General features: G+C 43.5%; 1 protein-coding gene across 6 annotated transcripts in view; it reads right to left on the reverse strand.

Annotated features, from left to right (window-relative positions):
* Positions 1-27,812, reverse strand: part of Dgki (diacylglycerol kinase iota) — a 447,586-nt gene that overhangs the window by 265,014 nt on the left and 154,760 nt on the right. For all 6 annotated transcript variants that reach the window (XM_029478768.1, XM_029478767.1, XM_029478769.1 and 3 more), the window contains exon 3: positions 22,391-22,486. In XM_029478768.1, the coding sequence (XP_029334628.1) occupies positions 22,391-22,486 (96 nt within the window). The remainder of the gene's footprint in view (positions 1-22,390; positions 22,487-27,812) is intronic.

Genomic DNA, 27,812 nt, shown 5'->3' on the forward strand with positions numbered 1-27,812 from the left:
ATAGGGGACTTTTGGGATAGCATTTGAAATGTAAATGAATTAGGTATCTAATAATAATTTTTTAAAAAGATAGTCAAGTCTTGATTTCAGTCTTAAAAGACAGACATTTGGAAACTTCAATACATTCCAGTAGGAGAAGGCCTCAAATCTTGTTGTTTAAGAGGCACTGTTGTCTACTAAACCAATTTTAGTGTTGTTTTGGGCAGAGGGTTGTCTGGGCTCACAGGTGTCCATTTCCATGTGTTTTCAGAGGCAAGGTTTGGTGGCCAGGTGTGAGGTGGAAGGGAGGGGGGAGCAACTCAAGTATGGGGAAGGACAAGTTGAAAATGCTGAGAGGCACAAGGACATGGGGATATTTGAGGAGTGGCCAGGGTACCAATTTTGGGTATCAGAGCACATTCACTGGCACTCATCAATGATTGCGTCCAAGCATCAATGGCTGAGCAGACTGTCTGGGGTCATTAGATTATAGTAAAGATGTTGTCTTTATATCTTCATGAGAATAAGCCTCTAGTACTGCAGCAAGGAGCTGATCCAGAGTGATAGGAATGGAAGAGAAATGCAAAGCAGGGAGCAAGCATGACTGCACTGGTCAGCTCTATCACTGTGACAAAATACTTGATAATCAACTTAATAAGCAAGAAGGCTTCCCTTGACCTGCGATTTCAAACTTTTCAGTCTTCAGGCCTTGGGCCCTGCTGCTCTGGGCCACAGTGTATTATCACAGGTATATGTGGCAAAGGTGGCTGCTGGGAAACAGAAGGAGAAACTGAGGGACTAGGACTGTTCAGAGGCAAGTCCTCAGAGACTCACCCTCCTTCCATTAGAACCATCCCCAAAAGGCTGTACCGCCTCCCTGTAACCACGTGCTGGGAGTCCAAGTCTTTAACACAAGTTTTAGGAGGAAATGCTGGACCCAAACCACAATAGTGACTGAGAACGGCTCTTTCCAGTTAACCCCAGGTGTCTGCCAAGAATGGCTCTAACCTCTCACACTTTGACCATGTTTCTCAATAGAACAATCTGTAGTCCAGGATTGCCTCAGCCCACACCCTCGTCAGCTCTGCTATGCAGTACATCTGGTTGACTGCACATGTAACAGTTTCCTCCTGAGCTCTGGTTGAAGTGCCTTGGAGTACTGTAATAAAACCCATTTAATATGCACTTTCAGCCCTGTGTTTTGTTCCGAGGAACATCAGCTAAAGGATTCTGCTTTTGAAGTGCTTGTGTTCCCAGAGCTGCGTCTGCTTGAGCAGCCTCGGTAATCTTGAGCTAAGCTAGGACTCCTACCTAAGCTGATGCGCAGAAGGGTAAATTGCAAACCTCCTAAGAGATGCTCAGAAAGAATGAAGAAAAGCACCTTTCGGACATTGTTTGGACACAAGTCAAAAGCGCATCGCTCCTGTAGCAGCCAGTGCATCTCCCAGTTCTCAACTGAGAAGAAAACAACAACCCAGATCTCAGAAGAGAAAGCCAGTGGAGGCAGTGGGCTTTGTGAGCTAGGTGACTATATAGATAGGGGCTACTTTTCTCCCTCCTGGGAAGTTACAAACCGGGCCTCACCCAGAAAGCAATTTGGTGAGGACCAGATACCTGACGGTAGTTAGAAAGAGTAGCATCCAATCCCATCTTCCTCCATATCAGGAGATGCTACCACTAGAACATTGGAGGGTTCTTCTTTGGGATGGAGAAACACGAATATGTAGCTCAACACTTTGTTCTTATATTGCATTTCTCACCCTTTGAAACTGATTTATGCTAGCATAGTTAATATTTTAGTACATCCCCAGAGTAAAGAATATTTTCACCATTAACAGATATCACATACACCATGTGTTTTCTTATAACGTACAGTAGCCTATACCACATGTTTGCATAAGCACATTCTTTGGTGTTTACACAATAATGAACTTGCCTAATTACTTTTTTTTTTCAGAGAATATTCTGAACATTAAACAGGACAAGACTGTAGTACAAGGCTTCCCTGAGGGACTTTACTCGAAAGCTACCACATGAATTCCAGAACTCCTTAGTGCGGGATGCAGTTGAGTGACTACTGCATACCGGTGCCTTTTTTGTCCCTCCTACCTAAAAATTAGGTCTAGCTATTGAAACACGTGACAAATGGACCTGTGAGTGTGCCTTCTGAGAAGTGTGGGGAATGGCCCTGTAACTGCACGTGAGCTGTCACAGCAGAAAAAAGTGGGATCCACACACGATGGATCTGAGATGGAGATGCTACGCTGTGGCTTTCTGGACCCCTTAACTGACTGGTCCTAGGTGTCAGTCCTCACTCCTCTTGCACAGCTGTGACACAAGAAAAAGGATTTCAGCCCAGTGACTCAAAGAAATCCCCAGTGTTGTATTGATATTTGTTCTTCCTCTGCCTACCTCTTGTCTTACCTAAGAATAAGTCTTATCATATTCCATGACCTACAGTGTGATTTTCTCATTTTTTGACTTTTTCAGGGATTCTTATCATATTCCATGACCACTGTTACTGTTCATCTTGGAGGTTGTTGCTCTCCGCTCTTGTCTCCCTTACAGACTTGGATCTGTCAATCTTTTCTTTCTTTTTCCATACTTGCTTCTGTATGCATCAATGGACAGGCACTAATTAAAAACTTAATCATAGGCAAACTTTTGCTGTCACCACTGTCTTGTGGCTCTTTTATGTCAGAGCTGTATGCTCTAGTGAAGACTTGATTTATATTACAGAACAAAGCTGCCATATAGCTTAGAGTGAATTGAACAAACTACTAACTTATGTGCAAAACTGTCTTTGCATACATGCATATATACATTATATATATATATATGTATAGATAGATAGATGATTACAATTTGCAGACACCAATAGGTAGACTGACAGAGACTACAAACACACACACACTCACACACTCACATACACTAATTTAATCACATAGATATAACTGATGATGACTACATGTATTACAGAAGTCATAAGATTGAGAAGTTAATGAGACATGGTATCCTAAGGTCATCTCAATGGATTTCTCACTTCCCAGGGCAGTAGGTCATGGACACAGCAGAGAGTTTAATACCAACTAAAAATATATAACTTAAACTGCAATCCTTGAAATGTATAAAGCATAATTTATGCCATTTCCCTTGTTACACAGTTATCAGCTTATTTTGTAGAAATAGAATTATCTTATGAGGTTCACAGGTGAATGTTTCCAACCCCTATTTAGAGGTATTTGCTTTAATATATATTTCCATGTCTACTGAAGAAAAACAAAAAACGAAAACATGTCAATCCAGGTAGTAGTGCTGCACACCTTTAATCCCAGCACTTGGGAGGCAGAGGCACTCAGATCTCTAAGTTCAAAGCCAGCCTAGTTTACATAGTGAGTTCTAGGACAGTAGGAATATATGATCTTAAAAAAGGAAGGAAGGAAGGAAGGAAGGAAGGAAGGAAGGAAGGAAGGAAGGAAGGAAGGAAGGAAGGAAGGAAGGAAGGAAAGAAGGAGAGAAACCATGTCAAGTTGTGTTAAAGAAGCTGCTCCTGAACTGCTACTTCCCATATTCCAAGCTATTAATGACATAATAAAGGCAGGCTCTTCTGCCCAATCTAGCCCAAAAAGATCAATATCAATATCAAAGTCATCCATATCGATATCTATATCTCACTGTATCACCAACTAGCAAGACTGTCCCCAGTACACAAACACAAAGATGCCTATACTAGTTTGAATGAGGACATCACTACCTCAGAGGTTTATTAGAAGTCTGGCCATATGATGTATGCAGTAGGTGCACTATAAATACAGCCCCCTTTCGGTCACTTTAGAATAGCAGTGGGATTACGTAATTGACTCAAGAAGGACTAGGTAAGGACTAGACAGTAATAAGCCCACTGCCTGTCACTGTGTTAGATTTTGATAATTATTTTCTTTGCCAGTGGTCAACTGGGGAATCAAGAAAGATGGAAAGCAGCCCATAATTCCCAAGAAAATCAAGCACAGTGGGTTTTGGTAGGCAGAGCACTGACCAACAAGTCAGCCGTGATTGTAAAAATCCCTCTCTCAAGAGATTTAAAAATAAAGCAGGAATTCAGACATCGCAGCTTGTACACGTGGTGACATTTAAATGTCAGAAGTGTCAGAGCTGACCTAGTGACAAGTGTCTATGCGTGCATGCCTTTTAAGAATCACACCACTAAACTCACCCATTCTTTCACTGTAGGCTCACTGGGTACCTATACAGTGAAGGCACTTGTTCTCAGAGTCGGAGAGCCAGGAATACAAAATTAACAAAATCCTCAGCAAAACGGAGGTTATGATCTAGCAGTGGAGACACACAGATGAGTGAAGGGGCGGATGTTTGTTTAGACATGACAGAAAGGCGGGCAGACTAGAGAAGGCGCTGAGTCAAAGGCTGGCATGGCTTCGGTGGGGTTAGTTATTTCACCATGTACAAGTTTGACCTCAGTTTCCTTCAGTGACCCAAACAACGGTGACTCTAAGCCGTTACTTACGGTTACTACCACTATGGGTTTAGTGCCTCAGAGCCATTCGAGGTATATTTGGGGGCACAATGTTTTTGACTATACCATTCAAGGAGGAATGACTCCAGTGACTCTCTTCATGTACCATTCATGGCTTTAACACGAAGCTGTGTACACTGCCTCATTAAGGGAGAAGTAAGAAGCCAGTTGCATGAGATGCGTTCAGTCCAGATGTGAAACGCAGGCTTAAAGACAATGAAAACAATAGCAGGTATTGCCCAGAACCTGGAGATCTCAGAGCCTAGATTCAAAGCCAGGTCATTCCATTCACCGGCCTCAACAGCACCCTCCTCCCCTTAAATGAAGAGATCAAGGCACGCTTTTCCATTTCCTTATGTTTTAAAATAATGTCCATCCTGGTCTAAGAGGCAGGAGCAACAACAGTAAGTTGTTGCTATAAAACAGAGATAGGCTCAGTGGGTAATGTGATTTCGGTACAATCATGAGGATTCAAATTTTGTTCTCCAGAACCCATGTGAAAGCCAGGTGTGGTGCTACGTGTCTCTCCCCAGAACTTCCCAGGAGACAAGCTGACACTGGGATCCCACTAGTCAGCCAGTATAGACAACATGGCAAGAGTCAGCTCAATAGGAGACTTTATCTCAAAATTATAGTGGATGCTAAAGGAGCACTAGAGGAAGACACCCAGTGTTGACCGATGGCCTCTACACATGCAATTGTGCCCAAGCACACACACGAATTCCTCCCCCACATAAGCACATAGAAATAAACTTCAGAGGCAGGTAACACTTTTCAATAACAGCAGATCTGAACAATAAAACAAAATTGAGTGTTTCAGAGCAACAAGAATATTGTTTATTATTTTACTTAACATCCATGTATATAATGTATTTGAATCGAATCCACCCTGATTCCTTCCCTTTCAATCCTTCTCTATCTCTCCAATATTCTATCACTCCCAATTTCATGTGATTTCTTCACACACACACACACACGCACACACACACACCCTCTGAGTCCACTTAGCACTGAATGTAAGGGTATGGGTATAGGACCATCTACTGGAGCCTGGAGAGCCTCTCCAAGACCATATCGCTGAAGAAAATGAACTCTCTCTCCCAAGGAGCCATCACTTGTCAACATCTGCCAAAGGGTCTCATAATCTTCCCTTCTCTCAAAGAAGCAGCAGTTTTGAGCTTTCTAAGACCACAGGGCTTCATGAGCCCCTCCCCTCATCCATGCTGGGAGTTTGGCTGGCTTGATCTTATACAACTCATGTTCACGGGGTCCTAGTCACTGTGATTTGACTGAGTTGCCATGTCCAACAAATACCATTTTGCTAAGGATACCTACTTCCTCTGTCCCTTACAATCTTTCCTCTCCATCTACAGTGCTCTCTGAGCTTTGGCCGGAAGGGATGTAATACAGATGTCCCCTTTAGAGTCAAGCAACCCACGGTCTTTTATTCTCTGCACATTGACTGGTTGCAGATCTCTGAGTTAATCACCATCTAAATGGCCTAAGGCCATCAACTGGGGGGAAATGGTGACTGGCTAAGTCATAGGTCCTAGTATTATTATTTTGCTAAATGACATAGTAACAAACTGCTCCCTACATTTTTATCTTCATACCTATACATCAGTACATCTCTCAAACTCCATCAAAGAAGTTTATTTTTGCAGTTGATGGTGTTAAAACAGAAACTCATCTTTTTACTACTGCTCTGGGCCACTGGGATGAAGAAACTGCTAAAATGGAAGAAAGCAACTCTACACATGCCAGCATTGTCTGGGTGACTTGCAGACACACACTGAGTTAGAGACAAGTTATCTTTATCACTAAGGAAAATGGTTACATAGTATCAAACACTAACAGAATTGCTTGATGTCAACACAAAGCCACATACAAATACAACATAGCCTCAATCTAAAGTTGTCACTGCAGATGACAGTTACTCAGAGGCTCAAACTCACATGCACACACACAGACACATGCACATGCGCACACCATGTGGTTAACATAAACGCTCAGTGTCTGAGAACTGCTTCCAATGACCGTCCTGCAGGGTTGTTGATATGGATCAGAGACAAACAGAAGCCCTAGGAAAACTGCAAAGCATCATGGGGTTATCAATCAAGTGATTTTTCTGCTGACCTCTGAGATCCCCTGAGATGCTAAAGGGCCAACAATGGGTCTCATATTCCTCCCTCCCCTCAAAGCAGCAGCAGCTTTGAGCTTCCTAAGACCCGTGAATGTAGCAAAGGTATTTAGTGTTTTATATAAACAGGGCCATTTATGCAAACAACATCCCCTTTTATGTTTGCATTTGATTCTAGTGCTCTCTGGAATATGATTTGGAAGGGAAATGGACTGTGCAAATGGACAGGGGGACTAACAATCCAGATCATCTAGGTGTCTAACCCTTAATGATTCCCAGACTTCACAGCCTACTTATCCCGTAACAGCCTCTCCTGTGTGACATAGGCTGATCAGTAGTATATATGGAGAGCTATTCTGTACAAATAACAATTGTAGCACTCATCAGGATGGCTGTGACAGTAGTGTTTAACAGCTACTCTGGATGAACCACCCCTGTGCTATTCACAGGTGATCTCATTGAATTCTCTAGCCTTCATCCACCAGACACACAAAGGTCAATGTCACTTCCCTTCCTGGGAGGTTCCACTTCCTTTTCCCACACATACCCACTGCCAAAGGTAATCTTTCTGTAATCCATGGCTGCTTCTGGCTCTGCACCCTGAGTCATCTTGGTTCATTAGACCCTCAGTATCCTGATAGCAGCCTTGGTGGTCTCTGCTTGAATCAGCTTCAGACTGGTACCCAAACAATTCTGAAAGCTGGCTTTGCCTCCCAGACACTCCTGCTATACAAACACATGACTCGATCTAACAGCCTGCACCCACTGCAGCAGAGCTGCCTGCCATCTGTGTGTGGATCATCAGTCTGCCATGCTGGACACCCCAATCTTTGTGTGTAGATCCCAGATCAGATCACATGCAGATTAGGCTTGCTTTGCTCCTGGTATAGTGTGGGTGCCTCAGGGGGAGGGGGGAACACCTGCTAGACCTGAATATATAGCTAGAAGGACAGTCCCCAGAAGCACATGGTAGGCCATGAGTCTACCATTCTTCCTACTGGTAACATACAGGAATAGAAACAGATCAGGAGCATTTTTCTTCTTGAGATGAAATAGGCAGGGCTGGGTTCATGGTCACTGTCTGTGTGTGTGTGTGTGTGTGTGTGTGTGTGTGTGTGTGTGTGTGTATGCATATTATGCACATTTGGAGGCCAGACTCAAACTTCAGGTATCATTCAGAAGCCATCCATCTTTGTTTTCAAGCCTCAGGTCTTGCACTGAGACCCACGGTTCAGTGATTAGGAAAGAGTGACAGGCCAGCAATCAGGAGGAATCTACCTGTTTCTAGCCCTCTCTCCCCTTGGTAAGATTGCAAGCTCATCTACCACACCCATTTTTTATACGAGTTCTAAGGATTAAACTCAGATCCTCCTGCTTTTAAGGCCAACTGAGATATCACCCCAGACCTCTCATTGTATATTTTAATCACTAGAACGATAAAAGTTTCCTTCACATATGTCAGGTGGTAGCTGCCCTTTCAGGCTTCTTCCAAGTCTATTCCAAGAACTCAAGGCCATCCCTGTGGACAGATGTCATAGTAACCCATGTCTGAAGTGACGAGGCTTCTGACATTCCCCAAAAGGCACGTTCTATGAGACGTGTTCCATAATGGGAGACTTTGATTTGTCACATATGGTTGGCCCCACCTGTGACCTAGTGAAAAGACAAAGATCACACCCAGAAAGAAGCAAAATGGAGGCATCACAGCCCCACCCAGAGGGAGGTCAACACAGACTCCTCCTAAATAATAGACCTTGTTAAATAACAATGTCTGACAAAATACCTAACTCTCTTACTCAGGTTAATGGCCTGCAATTAAGAGTAGGAATGGCAAGGGAAGAGGGAGAGCTCGGGCATTTGTTAATTGATTGTCATTTCATGATTGTCACAATACAGGCAGTCACCACTGTTTCAAAGAGGAAGCCAAGACTCAGAGAAGCCAGGCAGGTCTTGGGTTTTCATCCAGTTCTTTTGGCACATAGACCCGTGTATCGAAGTCTCCCAGCCAACCTCATGTCACACAGCCTTCCAAATGCAGTACACCCGCCTCCCCAATAAGACTACATTTGTCGAATTATAAGGAACAATGAAGATAGCTGAGAATGGAGGTCGGGTGTCACATGGCTTATGCCTTTCCACCAAATCTTACACATTCGGAAAGAAGAAAGGAAGGAAAACAGCAGCCATTAGCCACCCCACAGAAGCAAGGTGGCATACGCACATCTAAAATTAGAGAAGATATATCTGGGAAGAGAGTTCTGAAGTCTGACAGTTCTTTTCCCTTCTCACTCAACCTACGCATGCTCAGTCACCTAACCATCTACCTCCTCTCTCGACGCAGCTCACAGCTACCCACCTATCTGCCTACTCTCTCCATAACCGCATCCCCCTCCACCCAGATCCTCAAGAGTGCCAAAATCGTCATTCTTAATGAGCACCCGTGAGCCTGTGTGATAGAGACGGTGTCTAGCTAGTTAGACAAAGTAACACAGCTTACAAGTTGGTTGTGCTGTTCATTTTCGAGCGATGCTTTGAGTGCCACAGTCTAGATGACAAATCCATACAAATGTTTGCTCTCAGAGTCATGGAGGTAAGAGTACAAATATCAAGGTGTCAACACAGGTGAAGGCCATTCTGAAGAGGAAGCTTATGGGCCTCATTATTCTAGGGTTGTAGCTGCATCAGTCCAGCTTCTGCCTCCAGTGCCAAACAATCCTGTGTGTGTGTGTATGTGTGTGTGTGTGTGTGTGTGTGTGTGTGTTCTTATAGGATTACTGTGTAGCCTCCTGTAGTATGAACCTATTCTAATGGCTTATTATCTAGTATCACATAATTCTCAAATAAGATCCTGATTAAGGAGTTCTGGCCACTAGAACATCAGTGTTCCTTGCAGGAGAACACAGATGAATACACCAATTGCTACCATTTGCCAGGCACATAAGGCAGTCTACCTGACCAGTCACAATCTCTGTATGAAGTTTGTGAGCAGCTCTCTACCCTGACAGTGCACAGTCTGAAGAGATGATCTGGCTACTTTATTCCAGGAACTAAGGACTCTCATGAGGCAGATCTGACCTGGGAGTGCCATGACTTTAAAAGGACAAAAGTAAAAATACAGGGTTCATTATTGTATCAGTTACTTTCTGCTCCCATGGTTTTAAAAAAACAAAAACAAAAACAAACACAAAAACACCTGTCATGACCAAAGGAAACTGAAAGAGAAAAGGATTTATTTAGGCTTATAGTCCCAGCAGGAAAAGTCCACAGCAGCAGTGGGAACATAGCAGCTGGTGGCCAGAGCAGAAAGCTAAGAGGCCACAGAGCACACAGGGATCAGAGAAAGTGAACTAGATATGGGGAGGCTATAAACTCTCAAAGCCTGTCCTCAGCGACAGACCTCCTCCAGCCTCCATGTCATAAAAGTTCCAGAACCTCCGCCAAACAGCACCACCAAGCTGGAGCCTGGGTATTCAAAAACACGAGCGTACATAGAACATTTCACATTCAAACTGCGGGCATTTTACCATTGTCTCTAATAGGCTCATGAACATAACATAAAGCAAAGGTGCGTTTAGTCCAACTTAAAAGTATCCATGGTCTTTAACAGTCTCAATATTGTTTAAAGGAAAGGAGGTCAAAGGGATACAAATAGGAAAGGAAGAAGTCAAAATATCACTATTTGCTGGTGATATGATAGTATACTGAAGTGACCCCCAAAATTCCACCAAAGAACACCTAAACCTGATAAACAACTTCAGCAAAGTGGCTGGGTATAAAATTAAATCAAACAAATCAGAAGCCTTCCTCTACTCAAAGGATAAACAGGCTGAGAGAGAAATCAGGGAAACAACACCCTTCACAATAGTCACAAATAATATAAAATGCATTGTTGTGACTCTAACTAAGCAAGTGAAAGATCTGTATGACAAGAACTTCAAGTCTCTGAAGAAAGAAATTGAAGAAGATCTCAGAAGATGGAAAGATCTTCCATGCTCATGGATTGGCAGAATTAATATAGTAAAAATGGCCACCTCACTGAAAGCAATCTACAGATTCAATGCAATCCCCATCAAAATTCCAAATCAATTGCTTATATAGTTAGAAAGAGCAATTTCCAAATTCATTTGGAATAACAAAAAACCCAGCATAGCAAAAACTATTCTCAACAATAAAAGAACTTCTGGGGGAATCACCATCCCTGACCTCAAGCTGTACTACAGAGCAAAAGTGAAAAGAACTGCATGGTATTGGTACAGAGAAAGGAAGATAAATAGAATTGAAGACTCAGAAATGAACCCACACACCTATAGTCACTTGATATTTGACAAAGGAGCTAAAACCATCCAGTGGAAAAAAGACAGTGTTTTCAACAAATGATGCTGGTTCAACTGGCAGTCACCAAATTCTCCTTTGAAACTAAAAGCAACCTCTTAATTTTGACTCCGCTGTTGTGCTAGCTAGCTAGCCTTATGTCAACTGAACACAAGGTAGAATTATCTGAAAGGAGAAAACCTCAATTGAGAAAATGCTTCCAAAAGATGGGTCTGTGCATAAGCCTGTAGGGCACTTTCTTAATTAGTGATTGATGGGAGAGAACCCAGCCATAGTGAGTGGTGCCATCCCTGGGATGGTAGTCCTGGGTTCTATAAGAAAGCACACTGAGCAAGCCATGGGGAGCAAGCCAGCAAGCAGCATCCCTCCATGGCCTCCCCATCAGGTCCTGTCTCCAGGTTCCTGCCCTGTTTGAGTTCCTGTCCTGACTTCCTTCAATGATGAACAGCAATGTGGAAGTATAAGTCAAATAAGCCCTTTCCTCCCAAACTAGTTTTTAGGTCATGGTGTTTCATCATAGAAACCCTAACTACAAATTACACACTCCTAACATACAAAAGCACAAAATATGCACTTCCATTCCAAAAAGAAAAGAAAACAGAAAAAGGGACTCGGGTATAGTGAGTACCAAAGCAAGACCAAACCCAGCATGGCAAATACCAAATCCTGTAGCTCCACGATCAGTACCAGGGGCTTCAATATCAAGGAACTTAAATAACTGTACCCTCAGCTTTCTTGCCAACAACATACATCCACCTCTTGAGCTGGTTACACTCATGTGTGTAGTGTCTACTTGGCATACATCTGGCATTTCCAACATCTTGAGATTTCCACTGCACCCCAGGCTTTACCTCCACAGCTTCATGCAATGGCCCCTCACAGCTCCTTGCAGAGTCTGCCATGTACTGCCTGACTTCAATGTCTCCTTGGAACCACAGAGAAAGAATCCATGACCCCCTTGCAATCTTTCATTCTTGCATCTTTCATGCCTCAAAAGCAAGTGCTTCGTGGAAGACAGCACCAATTTCAGCTGTAAACTTGGGAAGGATCCTTGCTCCCTTGGGTTGTATTTAGAAGCTTTGTATGCTGTTGCTTTCTAGAAATGGGAACTTAGGCCTTTTCTTTTGACAAGTTGGAAGGTGAGGTGGGTGGAGTCTCTCCATGGAAGCATGATCTTATTTTAAGGCAGAGTAGGAGGCTTTCCTTTAGTGGTGTTAATCTCCTCAATAACTAGAACTTTGTCTTCAGCTTGGGACATTGTTGTCACCCTAGTGTCTTTTTCCTCTAGGATCTGCACATTTTATATTTATTTCTGATGCACTTGCTGGTTTTTTTTCATTGTAGACCACATAAGACTAATAGACAATTCCATGCTAAAGATTGAGCCTGATGCTCTGCTAAAATTTCTTTCAACAAAGAAACTGGCCCATTCTTTTTCTTTTAACCTCTTGCAAGCTCTTAGGACTTAGGTAAAAGACAACTGGGTTCTTTCCTAAAGTATCATGTGAGCGGTCTTCAGCTCAGTCACTCATAAAATCCTTGTTTCCCTCTGGAACCTCTGGGCCAGGCTTCCACAATTCACACTCCAGGCTTCTGCTAGGATGGACTATTAAGCTCTGCTTAAAATATTTGAGTCCAAAGTTCCAAATTCTTCCACATTCCTCAAAAACAAACAAACAAACAAACAAACAAACAAAAACAGGGTCAAGTTCTTGACAGCAACTGCCCTACTCCTCCTGGTATCAACTTCTGTATTAGTTACATATTTGTTGCTGTAATAAGATAGCACAGCCAAAGGCAACTTAAGGTAGAGTTTATTTTGCCTTATGCTTCCAGGTGGCTAGAGAGTCATAATAGTAAGGAAAGCACTGGCAGCAGGATCAAGACCACATTGCAACCCTACTCACAGAAGCTGAGAGAGAACTGCAAGTACAATGAGGCTATAAACTCTCAAAGCCTGCCCCAAGTGGTGTACTTCCTCCAGCAAAACTACTCCACCAATACCTCCCCCCAAATAGTGTCACCACCTGGAGACCAAGTGTTCAAGTATACACGACTATGGGGGGGCCTTCAAATTGTAACACCCAAGCACCATTGAGAAGCCCTAATAAGAAAATCAATAAATAATACTTGAGGTGTACAAAGACAATTACAAAAAAAAAAAAAAAGAGTAGTGAAATAATGTGACAAGTTCCATTGGTTCACGAACCTCAGTCAGTCCATTTGGAGTCCATTTCCTCCCCACCCACACTGCCTATTTGTGCCTGCCCAGCCCCTCCTGCTCAAGGCTGATGTTTAAGTCTACAGATGGCTATACACAAGTCCCTTTCAAATATACAATTAGATGTGCACTAGTGTGTTGAGGGACTGTGAGAGGCAGCCTGTTTTTTGGTTGAGCTAGATTTTAAACCCTGAAGACCTAGCATGTGTTCCTGCAAGGGAAGAGAGGTGTTTGCCTGCCACGCTCCTAGACACCAGGCTCCTGACACGGAGGCCTCAGCTCTCCATAATTCTGTGGCCGTCAATCACATAGGGCAATGCCTCAAGCCCCTGGTATTCTGTCTGGACTCCACCCCCACAGTTACCTGGCAACAGCCAAGTATGCTCCTCCCCACAGTTACCTGGCAATATCCAGGTAGACCTGGCCCACTATAAAGGGAGCTTCTTGCCCCCTCCTCCATCTCTTACTCTTGCCTTTCTCTCTTGCCTTCTTGCTTCCCTTCTCTCCACATCCCTTCCTCCCCCTCTTCACATGGCCCCATGGCCAGCCTCTACTTCTTTACTCTCTCCCTCTCTCTGCCTCTCTCTGCCTCTACTACCTTCTTAGCCCCCCTTCCCTAGCCTCAGGCCCACCCTAAGAAAGTGGAGTACCGTTTCACTCATCACAACTCCCCGCCATGACAAATGCTTTAAAGCCATGGACTGCCTCTTCTCATGGGGACCCACAGCACTGGAGCAATGGAGCAGGTCTTCCTCTAGAGCCTGACTAATCTCAGACAGGAGGCTGTTTTGTGTTCTCAGCCACGCTCTCCACCAAGCCAAGCAACCTACCAGAACAAGCCAAAGACTCTCATCCCTGAGGGACACAGACAGAGCACTCTCCTTCTGCCCCTTTCTTTCGGCCCCTTGGCTACAGTCAGCCCGCGGGGGCCCCCACTCTGTTCTCAGCTCTTCCACAGCATCCCCAAGACCCTGAGAACCCACTGTCCTCGGACTCCATGCAGCCCCGGGGAATGATGAGTTTAACTCCAGAAGTTCCCTGGGGACCTCAGACTTCGAGCCTCCAACCCCATCCCCCAGCGGGGTCCTGCAGTTTGCTATGTGGGACCCTAGCAGTTAAGGCTTCCTGCATCTGACATCTGGCCTCGACCAGTGGCCCAAGCCCTGGGCTGGACAGGGGCCACCACTTTTAACCCACAGTGTGTTCTCTGTGGATTGCTACTAGAACAGAACTAAAATCTTCTGGAGACAGACCTGGGGCTAAGTATCTTTGCATACCATCACCACAAAGATAGAATACCGTCTATTACAGTTCTCACTGAACAATGAAGTCACCAAGTAGTGACAGTTGTCTACCTTGCATTCCCAACATTCTGAAGCTCCCTGGTGCTGGAATCTCAGACCACACACAACGAGAGATGAAATAAATGAGTGCAGAAAGATGTAGCCACATTAACTTCCCTTGTCATGGCAAGATGGCTGAATTGCTGCAAAGGCTCACAAAACTGAGTCTGATCCAAAAACCACATGGCGAAAGTTATGATTAAGACTGACTCCCACAAGTTTCTGTCTGGCCTCATGACAGCATGCTATGTTGCACAGTCTCCCCCAAATTAATTAATGTAATTTTTAAAAAATATCTAATATCACCAAACTAGAATAGAATTTGACTTCAGGTCTTTCTTCCATCACACTGGGAAACAGAGAGGCTTCTAGCCCAGTTTCATTGTATCTCTATCCCGTTTTTCCCTTAACCCATGATGAAAAGAAATTGAGAAAGACAGGACGGGACGATTACTGATTTGGCAAATCTGACTACTTGGGACTAAATTTAATCCCATTAAATCATTGGCACAGATGTTCTATAGTCCTAGATGTTGCCACCAGATGTTTCATTAGCATACATAGAGAAACTAATTATTACCAAAATATAAAGGCTTAAATAGATGTCAGATGCAAGTTAGGTGTGCCCTGTAGAGATGTAGTTTGGGTGTGCCTCTAAAAGCCTCCTCAGATAAGAATGCTTAAGAAAGGAAAGTTTCGGCCTATTTTAAGGCAAGTTGCTTGGGAGAAGTCTGTGGTCTTTGCTCTGTGACCTGAGGTGAAGTCAACTGGGTGGCTGTGAGCTACCATCCCATAAAGGTGAAATGGTTAGGTCTCTACTTACTGATCTGAGGGACCACCCACCTCCACCATGGTAAAATGGTTCAGCCGGCCAAGGGAGTAGGAAGGGGCTTTTAGCTCGCTCGCTCTCTCTCTCTCTCTCTCTCTCTCTCTCTCTCTCTCTCTCTCTCTCTCTNTCTCTCTCTCTCTCTCTCTCTCTCTCTCTCTCTCTCTCTCTCTCTCTCTCTCTGTTTGGAAGAGCTTTATGGAAGAAGTTCTGGGTAAGAGATAGGGATTTTCTCTTTGGGCTTATAGGAACAACCAAGAACCAACTGTCAGGACACAGGTAAAACAGTATTTTAGGAAAGAGAGTTGGGTTTGGAGGAGCTCAGTAGAATGACACAGATAGAAGGAGATTTCTAAAGAGCTAGCAGTTTAGTGGTAGAACCAGGCTTGTAAATACAGTTAAGAAAATAAAATTACCTTGTTGAGCTAGCAGATTTTTTTTACTTCAGTTGACACCTCCCGTGTCTTTATTGGTATAAATATTAGTTAAATTTAAACAGGTAAATAATACAACCAGAAATCCAAAGAAAAAGAAAGGTTTTCACATCAAGTTATTCAGCACTAAGACTCTGGGGCAATCTCCACCATGACAGTACTCTGTGGGACGCGGTCACCAGCGTACACGCCATACTCTCCAGCATCAGTAGAAGCATCCATCTACAGAGCATCAAGAGACTCTGCCCTTCCAGTGCAACCTGGGTTTCATTTATTTACTGAGACAGGGTCACAGGTAGCCCAGGCTGGTCCTTATACTGACTATACCATCAAGGACAGTCTTGAACTTCTGATTCTTTGGTCCCCATCTACAAAGTGCTGAGATTACATGCTTGTACCACCATGCCTAGATTTAAGCTTTGCTACGTGGAGAATCCGTTAAGAGTTTAGTGCATGCCAGGCAAACATTACATCAACTAACCTATATCCACAGTCCTAGGTTTGATTTTAAATAGAAGTTCCAATGTCCATGTAAATTAGGGTGACATCTCAGTGTCCTTGATACAGCTCTCACTCACCCTCTGGGCTACAGTATCACTAATATCAACAGCTATATTCACCTTTAAGTTTGCTGTGGTTTAGACAACACAGCATGTGGTCATGCTTTGTGAGTTCGCTGACCTTTATAGACTGCTCCCTGTTTTGGCTGAGAATCATGGAGACGTACCCAAGCCCATCTGTCCTTTCCACCCTTCCCATTCCTCCTGACAGTAGACACCTTTGGTATGTTCATACACCATGACTCTTGTCTTGCTCTGAAGAGCTTACTCCTGCCTCTGAGTGCAGCTGGTCTTTGCAGATTTGTGGGCTCTTTTTTCCCACCCTTTATCCCTTCACTCCCTAACACTAGGAGAGAGAGAGAGAGAGAGAGAGAGAGAGAGAGAGAGAGAATCCTTGAATCTCAGCCATTCCTCCCAGTTTCCATCCCAGGCCCTTCAATGTCTCTCCCAACTGTTCCTCCCTCAGCTCACCAACAGTCTGCTTAAACAGTCCTTTCTCCCAGTTTTCCCAATACTAGCAGCTCCAAACTATAACAACTGTTCTAGCCTATCTGCTCAGCTCAGCTTCTCTTGGCTCAATGGTCTCATAGCAATACTTTCTGCAACAACAGCCTTTTCCTCTCTACTAACCCAATTCTGTACCAACTGCATTCTCTTCTCACTCTGCTAGCCCAGTTCACTTTCTTAGCCTCAGCTCATTTTATATTCTATGCTGTTCCCAGAAATCTAAGAGGTAACCAACAGATAGGAATTCTTAAAGGGCCAGTTGACTAGCAACTGGAGATCCTTTAAAGGGCCAGGCACACAAGATAAATCACACTACATCTGACTTTGTTCATGTTCTTCTATCTAAAATAGTCTCTTCCCTCAACTCAAACTTAAAATAAGCATTATTTCCAGGTCTGTGAGGCAGCTGCTGTCTACATCCCTTTTAACTTCACATGACCTTTGCTTGGCTAGAACAGAGTGAAATGGGAAAGGTCTCTCTTTGGAAATGTTTTCCTCCCCCCCCCCCTGTAAAAAAAAACAACCAACCACTCTGCTATACTTGGTAAGAAGCCAGCTGATGGCACCTGGCTACAATAACATCAACAGGTCTTCATTCTTCAAAGGTGGCACACAGAAGGAAGCATAAATTGTGTGGATACTTCATTCCTCCTTAGAATAGGGAACAAAATACCCATGGAAGGAGTTATAGAGACAAAGTTTGGAGCTAAGACAAAGGAAGGACCATCTAGAGACTACCCCACCCGGGGATCCATCCCATAATCAGTCACCAAACGCAGACACTATTGCACATGCCAGCAAGATTTTGCTGAAAGGACCTTGATATAGTTTTCTTTCATCATTGTGCCAGTGCCTGGCAAATACAGAAGTGAATGCTCACAGTCATCTATTGGATGGAACACAGGGCCCCCAATAGAGAAGCTAGAGAAAGCATCCAAGGAGCTGAAGGGGTCTGCAACCCTATAAGTGGAACAACAATATGAACTAACCAGTACCCCCCAGAGCTCGTGTTTCTAGCTGCATATGTAGCAGAAGATGGTCTAGTTGGCCATCATTGGGAAGAGAGGCCCCTTGGTCTTGCAAACGTTATATGCCCTAGTACAGGGGAACGCCAGGGCCAAGAAGTGGGAGTGGGTGGGTAGGGAAACAGGCTGGGGGTAGGGTATAAGGGACTTTCAGGGTAGCATTTGAAATGTAAATGAAGAAACTATCTAATAAAAATTGAGAAAAAATAATACATAGTCTATACGTGCATGCTTTTACACCAAAATTTGATTCACTTCTAAGGAAGTTGTAAGTAAAGTATCTTCCTTGTCTGAACTCTTGCTGGAAGTAGGCACCCATCAACTTTCTCCAGCATCCTTGAGAGATAGCCATCTATATCACATCCAGACACATCTTTTGAGCCCGCTTCTCCTGGTACCTAAGTACCTTTTTGGACAAATGCTGTGCTACAGCAGCTTAGGCTGTGTACTACCTGCACCAGAGAATTTAATATGCTTCTTAAAACCACTTGTTTACAATTTCATCTCCAGGCACAGCTGAGCCAACCCTTGGAGCAGGGAGGGAAAACGTAAATGAAATTTCTCACAAGTGCCCCAGGGGAACCTTGTGACCACTGGAGAGTCATGACCACTGTTAGAATCCCTGGGTCTGGATCTGGAGTTGGGCTCAATCTTCATTATGGGTGGAAATTTCCTTCAAAGCAGCTCTTCAAGTAATAGGAGGTCTTCCTCTACACATTCCCTCTAATTTTTCTTTACCACAGAGTTCCATACTCTAAACCAACTTCGTCACTCCCCTCTGTATTACTTTTCAATGTCGCTTCTAAACATGGCATTCAAGATGGCCCATGCAACGCAGTATGAAGTGGGTGGAGAGGCGGAAACTACTGAACAACTTTACCACGCACTGCCAGTGATGTGGTGACTGCTCATTTACCCTCCTGCCAAGTGATCAGGAGACACCATCTCACTCTAACCCAGCCAGCACTAGAGCTGCTCATTTTATAGCCTCCTCTAACTAAAGAGGCTCATGGGGGCTGACCACCTCCTTGAGGCTGTTTTCATTGGGGTGGCTTTGCTTACATGTCTCATGTATAGATTGGCAGTGTAGTCTGGTCTGTTCCTGTCCTGTCTCTGATTTTAATTCCTGCCTATGCCTTGCATCAAATTCTCCACTTCACAGGGATTCTAGGACACAGAGTTTTCCAAGCTCTACCCTGGATCTTCTGATGACATCATATTTTTGCTCTGTATTTGTCCTGGCGTAGAGGTGGCCAAACAATGATGGCTAGAGATGCTCGGTGTGGAAATGTTTAGTATGGAGCTGGGTCTGATGGCATACCTGTAACTGCGACACTAGCGCAGCTGAGGGAGAAGAGTTTCAGCACCAGCTATACAAAGGTCAGTCCCTACCTAGTAGCATGCTGAGAAAATGAAGTGCCCATACTAATTCATGTATTTGCCAAGAGAAATAACAAGCAGCTGTCCCAAAATGAGTGCCCAGAATAGGACCAGGGGGAGAAATTTGGAGAGGGGCAGGACTGGATAATGAACCACTCCACCCGTTGACAGAAGGATCTACATAGCACATATGCACAGCAAAGCTAACTTCATTTCTTTCACTTTGTGCTATCTGATATCCCACGACCAGTGTTTACACAATTATCTAACACCTTAATGTTAATTCATTATTTATAGCATTTGAGTCCAAACAGCCGAGCTTTTCACAGATTTGGTTAATTTAATCAAACCCCATGCAATTATAATTTAATTAAAACTACATATGCATAAAGTTTGAAATGCTGATATTTAAATCAACTGAATTCACAAGAAGATTAGAAGAAATGCAAACGATTAATTACAGATCCAAATTAGAGACAAAATTAAAAGCAATTTAATCCTACACTCTTTTTCTGTCTAGAAGATAGCCTCAGCCCAAAGGTCATGAATCCCCAATATCACACGGTGGGAACACCGTGATTTGAAGCCAAGTTTTTTCACTTCAAAACCACAGCCTGTTCATCTGGGCCATTCCAGGACCTTTTGCTGTTCCCTATATCCATTAAACAAAGACCTCTCACCAAGAAACAACAAAGCTTTTTCTAAACAATTATATGTGGGTGCAGTGATCAAAGCTGCTATCGTGAGGGGGAAAGGTGTTGATTTTGAGACGGGGTTGTCTTAGCAGCCCGGGGACAATGTCTTCCGGTGCCTTATTCCTCTACAAGCTTAGAGAGAAGTTCATCTTCTTCCTCGTAACAGAAACACATTTCTTTATTGTCCCAATGCCTTACATTTTGCTCAAACCATTTTTATGCATAATAATGAAAATAAAAACCCATGTCAAGTTCGATGTAAGTGATGACATCATTTCCTTAAATAGGAAGGAAGTCTTCTTTGCTTTTTTCTATTCTAACTTTCCTGTCACTCTAAGACTAAGTTTTTAAATGTAGACAAAAATTAAGCCTACTTTCTCAGCATAAAGCGTTTAGGCTCTCTGTAGCTTATTTACGGTCACTGTTGAGTCTCATGGTTTCTCATCTCTTTTCGGTACTGGGAATTAGACCTAAGGCCTTATGCACACTAGGCAGGTATTTTACTACTGAGCTACATCATCTGCCCTTGAATTGCTTGGGATAGGGTCTTACTATGATGCAATTTACAAAAAAAAAATTTTTTAAAAATCTTTTTACTGGTTCTTTGTGAATTTCATGTCATGCACCCCAATCCCACTCATCCCCCTCCCCTTACAGCTGCACTCCACTCTTGCAACCTCCCCACAAGAAAGGAAAAACATCTCGTTGTCGAAGCTGTAGTGTGTCACAGTGAGTCCCACAGTGTACCCTTTTGTCCACACTTCTTTGCTTACAAATGTTCATTGCAATGACTCGTCGGTCTGGTACAAGGCCTCTGGTTTCTGCTATTCTATCAATACTGGAACCTCACTGGAACTCCTCTTGGATATTCTGTTGTTGTTCTGTGTCATGGAGATCCTACAGGTTTGGATCTGTAGAACCAGCCCCTTCATGAACTCCAACAGTTAGTTGATTTGCCATGGGCCAATTCAAAACCCTGGATCTGGGCCTAAGAGTTATCTGAGCTGGTCAGTCTTCCAGCTGCCCCACTCTCACACCCTCATGCCCCCACAGCCAGCTTACCAGAAACCCCCGCAATCAGGGCAAGTTCTACCCTGCTTCCCAGGTGAGATGCAGGGCCCACAATCCTGAGTGCTACAGCAGATGAGGGGCAGGACCAGCTCTCCTGCTCTCATGACCCACAGGGCTAGTTCTCCTGTCCACTGTAACAGTAGTGAGGGCAAAAGGGAGTGGAAGGGATTGCTCCCTACATGATGTCACCATCCAGCCACTGCACAGTAGACAAGAGACAGGTCCAGTTCTCCCATGCTTACAGCCCTCTGGCCAGCTCACCCATGCCCCAGCAACCAGGGTCAGCTCTATTGCTATCCAGAATAACTGAGAAGAGAATACATCAATAAGGGATTGTCTAGATCAGGCAGGCCTGTAGGGATGTCTGTGGAGAATTGTCTTGATTACCTTAATTGAGGCTGGAAAACCCAGCCCACTGTGGGTGGCACCATTCCCTAAGCAGGCTATCCTAAACAGTATAAATGTAGAGAAGGGGCTAAGTAAGCAGGCATGTGTTCATTCTCTCTCCTCTCTTGATTGTGGGTATGAATAGATGTTTGAGTTCCTGCCATGACTCCCCTGCACTGGTGGACTATAACTTGACATTGTAAACTTAATAAATCTTTGCCCCTTAAAGCATATTCTGTCACAGTAACAGAAATGGGAAACTAGGAGACTCTCTGACCCAGGCTGTTCTCAAATTTGTCATCCTACATCCTTCTCCTCACTGTTGTGATTTTAGATATGTGCTTCCAAGCCTAGCTCCTGAAGAGAAATTTAAACCCCTAAGTAGGAGTACAAAGTGAGTTTTTAAAAGTAAAAGCCAGCCCCACTCACCTGTTTGTTGATTTATCAAGTCATATCTGGGACTGTGCTCTCCAGATCTCAGTGTGGAAAGAGGCTAACCTTATCCACATCCCACATGGTTGTTTCCACCTTCACCACCCATACCCCCATCCCCTGGCCACTGTCCTTCAGAGAGATGACTCCCTCAATCTTTACACAGGCCTCCTGTCACTCCACACACCTCTATCTGTGACATTCCCTTATCTAATTGCACCCTCTCTCTGACTCCCAATAGACACAACAGCACCCATAAGCACTATGGTGGTAAGCACCAAACACACTAATATGGAGTCTACCCAGTGAAACCCTAAAGTCTTTAAAGGTGACAACCTGGAGCCATGGGGACTTGGTACACAACCTGTAAACCTTAAAATCAAGTGGCACATTCTGTGTCATGAGGATGGAGCCTTTCCAAGTGCATCCTGGGATACTTGGGATACTGCTCCTCTCACCCCTATCGCTCACAGACAGAGAGTCTGTTTTCCTGGATAGACTAAGTGGTCATCGTGGGACATACTCACTGCAAATCGGACTTGGCAGTTCTCCTCCCCCAGGTAGCAGAGGTCCCCTGAAACATTGGTCTCCAGCCACAGGTGCTCCCCATTCACAGCATTCTCCTGTAAGGAAAAGACCCGCCCACTTCAGTTTTCTCTTCAGCATCAAGAGAGGAACTTCAACACTGGATTTTTTTTTTATGTAATATACTTAGTGATTCTGAGGAAAGATACGTAGTGATTCTGAGGAGCTTAAATAGTCTTCACAGGATCTTCAAAGACCCTGATGGAGTTGACCCTATGGAAATTCCAAGAAGGGGAATGGCGTTTGAGAGCTTTGACTTATAACCGAGATAGCTATATGGGTTCTATAAAGGCCTTATCCATGGATGCATCACCTTGAAACATCTTCAACAAATGAGGAAAAGACAACAACTCTGAGTGGATCCATTATTTAAATCTTGTTTATCCAGACCCCTCCCCAATGATGTGATGACACAGGAGACCAAAATTAGATTAAAATTTGCCTCTGCTGAGTGATTTAGCTAAGAAGGGAGATGGTAGTACTAAAACACTCCAGGTAAGTCTGCCTGACAATGCATTTATATTTAGCTTTCCTCTCTGGAGCTCGAAGCACAATACATTTCTACTAATCCAAACAGATTGCTAATTCGGTAAAGCCTTCCACCCAATTAATTCTAAATTTTACAAACAGGGTAATTTGTCTGCTTCCTAAAAATATACACATCTGATGGTGCACGGAGCTACTGTGGAGGTACAGAGCAGTGAGCAACAAGCCCGTTTCATCCATAACTGTGCAGTGTACAGTGGAGAGGAGGGCAGTCTTTTGGTTTATAAATATGGCAAATAGAATTCCATGATTTTTTCTTCTGATATACCCCTTTAGAGAATAAGAATTTATGTATCATTTGTGTATTGTGTTTATCTGAAGAAAGGATGGGATATTGGGAAAGACATTGTATTCGACTAACCATAAAGGAACATGAAACTAAGCCTATTGGGTTTACAGGAAAAGCCCTGTTGTTTCATCTTATACTGTATCAGAAATCAAGAACTTGCAGTTATCTTTTGATGGAGGATACTCTGGGATGAACTATACACCTGTTCCCAACTCTTTTGTTAAAATCTAAAACACAGTGTAATGGTATTAGCACAGAGCCTTTGGGAAGTAATCAGGTCATGAAGGTGTAAATTTCATCATGAGATCAATGTCCTTATTGGAAGGAATCCAAGGGAGTGTTACCTCTCTTCACATGCATGCAGTAAGGAAAAGCCACCTGAGTTTACAGCAGGAAAACAGCTACCTGCCAGACAAGAAGAGGGCCCTCACCAGGAATCCAGTGTGCCAGCACCTTGGCCCTATACGTTCTTGGCTTGAAAATGATGGGAAATCAATGTCTGTGGCTTAAGCCACCCAGTCTATGGTATTTTGTGATAATAGCCTGAGCAGAGAACAGAGGGTGACTTCGGTAAAGAGCTTTACAGAACAACCAAATAAGTTAGAAGTCCATCTTAGCTCCTTGGGTACTTTCTCTAGCTCCTCCACTGGGGGCCCTGTGATCCATCCAATAGCTGACTGTGAGCATCCACCAAGGAGCTAAAGGGGTCTGCAACCCTATAGGTGGAACAACAATATGAACTAACCAGTACCCCCCCAGAGCTTGTGTCTCTAGCTGCATATGTATCAGAAGATGGCCAAGTCGGCCATCAGTGGAAAGAGAGGCCCATCGGTCTTGCAAACTTTATATGCCTCAGTACAGGGGAACGCCAGGGCCAAGAAGTGGGAGTGGGGAGGGGAGTGGGGGGGGAGGGTATGGGGGGGAGGGGATGGGGGGAATTTTGAAATAGCATTGGAAATGTAAATGAAGAAAATACCTAATTAAAAAAATAGAAAACAAAAGAATACTAGAGGTATCAATGTTAAAAGAAAGAAAGAAAGAAAGAAAGAAAGAAAGAAAGAAAGAAAGAAAGAAAGAAAGAAAGAAAGAAAGAAAGAAATCCATCTTAGGACAACTCACTCCAGAAGCATCCACACAATGGCCCACAATGGTCAAGGCTTGGAAAAGAGAAGCAGAAAAACAGACTAATGTTTCCAGTGGGGAGAGGGAAAATGGTGATTATTCTGAGAAGCCCAATATAAAACTGTTACAGTGGACCAACTGTCAAAAACCTTGGACAGTAACAAGCTGGGTGGGCCCATAAAGACACCCTAGAAAGGCAGGTGAGGATCTGGGAGTCAGACTATTGCCAGCACCTGCAGCCTGTGGTTTCTGGGTCCCAACGTCCTTTGCTAAATGGTATGCCACTTACAGGCTTCCAGAGACTCGCTGGTCAGTCTTGCCTCAGAATCATCCACAGCAAGACCACTATTTTTAGTTAGCCTCATTTGGATGGGAACTTCATTTAAAAAGAGATGGACTTTTGGAAGGGAAAAGCAAGGCAAACTTTGCTGTATCCTGCCACCACCTACTACACTGGTTCTCAGCTTGAGCTATCCACTCAATGACCTGAAAAAAATTTTAAAAATATGCCAGTGTCATTTCAGAGAGTCTGTGTAAGCAAATCTCAATAACACTTGTATATAATAATTCTTTAATGGTCTCGAAATGGCTCTAATGTGCTTTGGAGTCTATGACCCAAGAGACCTCACCCTACATCTTTGAGCTTTTTGGGTAATAGAATCTATAGCAAGTCTGTGGGCCAAAACATGATACTGCATTCTTCTCTGTCTAGTACAATCTGAAGCAAAGAAAATAAGAGTAAGATAGAAAATGGCATGAAGCATCTCCATCAATTTTAAGGAAAGACACAAAGCAATAAACAAATGCACATAGATACAGAGTTTGCCAGGAAAAGCCTGGAGATGATGGGCAGAAAAGCAAACTGCACAGACATCTAAAGAGAAGATGGAGTAAAACCATTCCCTGCTCAAATTAGTATGCTTGCCTTAGGAAACAGTTCCAAAAGAAATAGTTCTAATGAAAGAAAAAGTAAGTATACACCTGACTTGGTTAATCTAAAACTCCTCCGTAGAAAACAAACAAAAAAAAAATGGTGACAAGAAGTAAAACACAAGAAAATGTTATGAAACCAAGAAGTACAAATATGGACATTGGTCATATACAAAACCCCATGATATGGAGTTGCAGAAATAAAAAATAAAATTTAGAACTGACTTGCTTCATAGCTATAGAAACACAGGAAAATAAGAGCTGAAAGCAACTAAGTTCATCAATAGTTGAGTTTTTATCACACATTCCCCGCTTCTCCCTCTAGAGAGAGCTCAACAGAGGATTCTTGTATTGCGTCACTTCCTCTATGCATCATTATGATTTCCTGAGCCCAGTTCTGGATGTTCTACCTCCACATGCCAACAACTGCTTTCCAGGTTCCTATTGACTGCACATGGCTGAATCCAATGGCCAATGGTCAATCTTCACATTCATCAGCAACTTCAACACTGAAGACCTCTCCTTCTTCTCAAGGTACTTTCTTCTACTCTGCTGGTTTTTCTGATGCCTCTGTGTTTACTTCTTCCTACTCTGCTTTGTTGGATCTTCCTATGTCCAAATTTTCAACACTCAAGTTTTCTGAAGCTCAATGCTCAGATCTTTACTCTTTTTCCATCCACATTCAGTTCTTAGATTGCTGCAACTTCTCTTGACTGTAGCACTCATTGAGGAATTGTTAACTCCCAAATTATTTATTCAATATGACCCTCTTCTTTGAGTTTTATTCATCTGCCCACAGCATCTCTCCAGAAGACCTAGTAAATATCTCAAATCCTTATATTTGCAGGAACTAGGTTTTCTCCACTGATCTGTTCTTCCCTGGTCTGTCTCTGTCTCTCTCTCTCTCTCTCTCTCTCTGTGTCTCTCTCTCTCTCTGTTTCTCTCTCTGTCTCTCTATGTCTCTCTCTCCTAATCTCATTTAATCATAATTTCAAAATGCATGTGCAGCCCGCTTACTACTCTCCACTTCTATTGTTAGCACCAGCTCCAGCTCAGAATATCTCAATATCTAACCACAACTGGTATCCCTACTTTGGTCTTCATTCCTGGTATCTATTTTTCAAAATGCAGCAGCAGTTGGGGTGAGAGTCTGAGATGTTCTGATGCTCTGTGGTTACCAGCGGCAGCTTAGGGAGCTCTGTTTGGAGACCTTTGCTGAGGTGAAGCTGAGGTTTGCTGCAGTAAAGAATTTCAAAGTTATCCAGCATGAAGCAGGATTAGAGTTTATTACAAAGAGACTTTTGACTGATTACTGCATAGAGGTTAACTGGACAAGTGACCCTCTGGGGGAGGATAGAACATACTCAGGTGTAGAGAGAGGTTGGAGTTTAAATATCTTAGCTAGAGCCATTAATATGACTTAATTGGTCTGCTCTGGTTTGGTTTTGGTTTTCTGAATCAGGATCTCATGTAGCTCAGGGTGTCCTTAAACATGCTACATAGCTCAAGAATTCATTTAATACTGTATCCCCTGCTTCAACATCCCAAGCACTGGGATTTCAAGCATGAGCCACCAAGTCTTGTGTATGTACATGATTTTGGTGCCCCTCAACTTAATCTCAAATAGTTGCTAAGGAATCTTATTCTTCCCTTTCCCCACTTTTCAATAAATAACATTACAGAGCAAGTCCACAGGTCCTTGCATAGGATCTCAATTTAATAGGTTAAACCTGGATCAGGTCTCAGGTTTCCAGGAGAGGATTCTTAGGAGATTTTATAGAAATCTGAAGATCTTCTCTGGGTAAAGAGAAAGGTCACACTCAAAGGTCATGTTCTCTTAGGCCTTAAGTATGATTTACTCTGATGTTAGCACCTGGTTTTGTAGCATCTTCATATTAACAGAACATTGTCTCTTTGTCAGCAACCTTCAGAGTAAACACTATGATGAAATTCTTGATTCAATTGGAGAGAGATGTCAGCCACATTCCTGGGCAAGAGGCTACTTTTTCTTGCCAGATCTCCTTAATTTCCCCACTTCTATCTAGCTTCAAAATATAAGTCTGGTCAAGTGGCTGTTCCGCTTATTAGCCATCCATGCGGATGGAAGCCTTTCCTTACATACTCCATGGGTGTTGTTCTCTGTTCTTTTCCTCTCTGTTATCTCTCAATTCCCACTCTTGTTACCTCTTCTCCTGCTATGCCCCCATCTGGTAGTTGACTTCCAGGTCCCCTGATCTCCTTGCAGCTTCTCAAGCAGAGTGGAAGGTCTCCAGCCAAGTCCACTGAATTACAGCCTTTGCTTATGCCCTGCACACACCTGATGCCAGAACTGTGTGTCCCTCACCCCCTCAGGTCTGATGCCAGAACTGTGTGTCCCTCCCTTTCTCAGGTCTGATGCCAGAACTGTGTGTCCCTCACCCCCTCAGGTCTGATGCCAGAACTGTGTGTCCCTCACCTTCTCAGGTCTGATGTCAGAA

Source organism: Mus caroli, chromosome 6 (assembly GCF_900094665.2).
Source record: "Mus caroli chromosome 6, CAROLI_EIJ_v1.1, whole genome shotgun sequence".
NCBI lineage: Eukaryota > Metazoa > Chordata > Mammalia > Rodentia > Muridae > Mus > Mus caroli.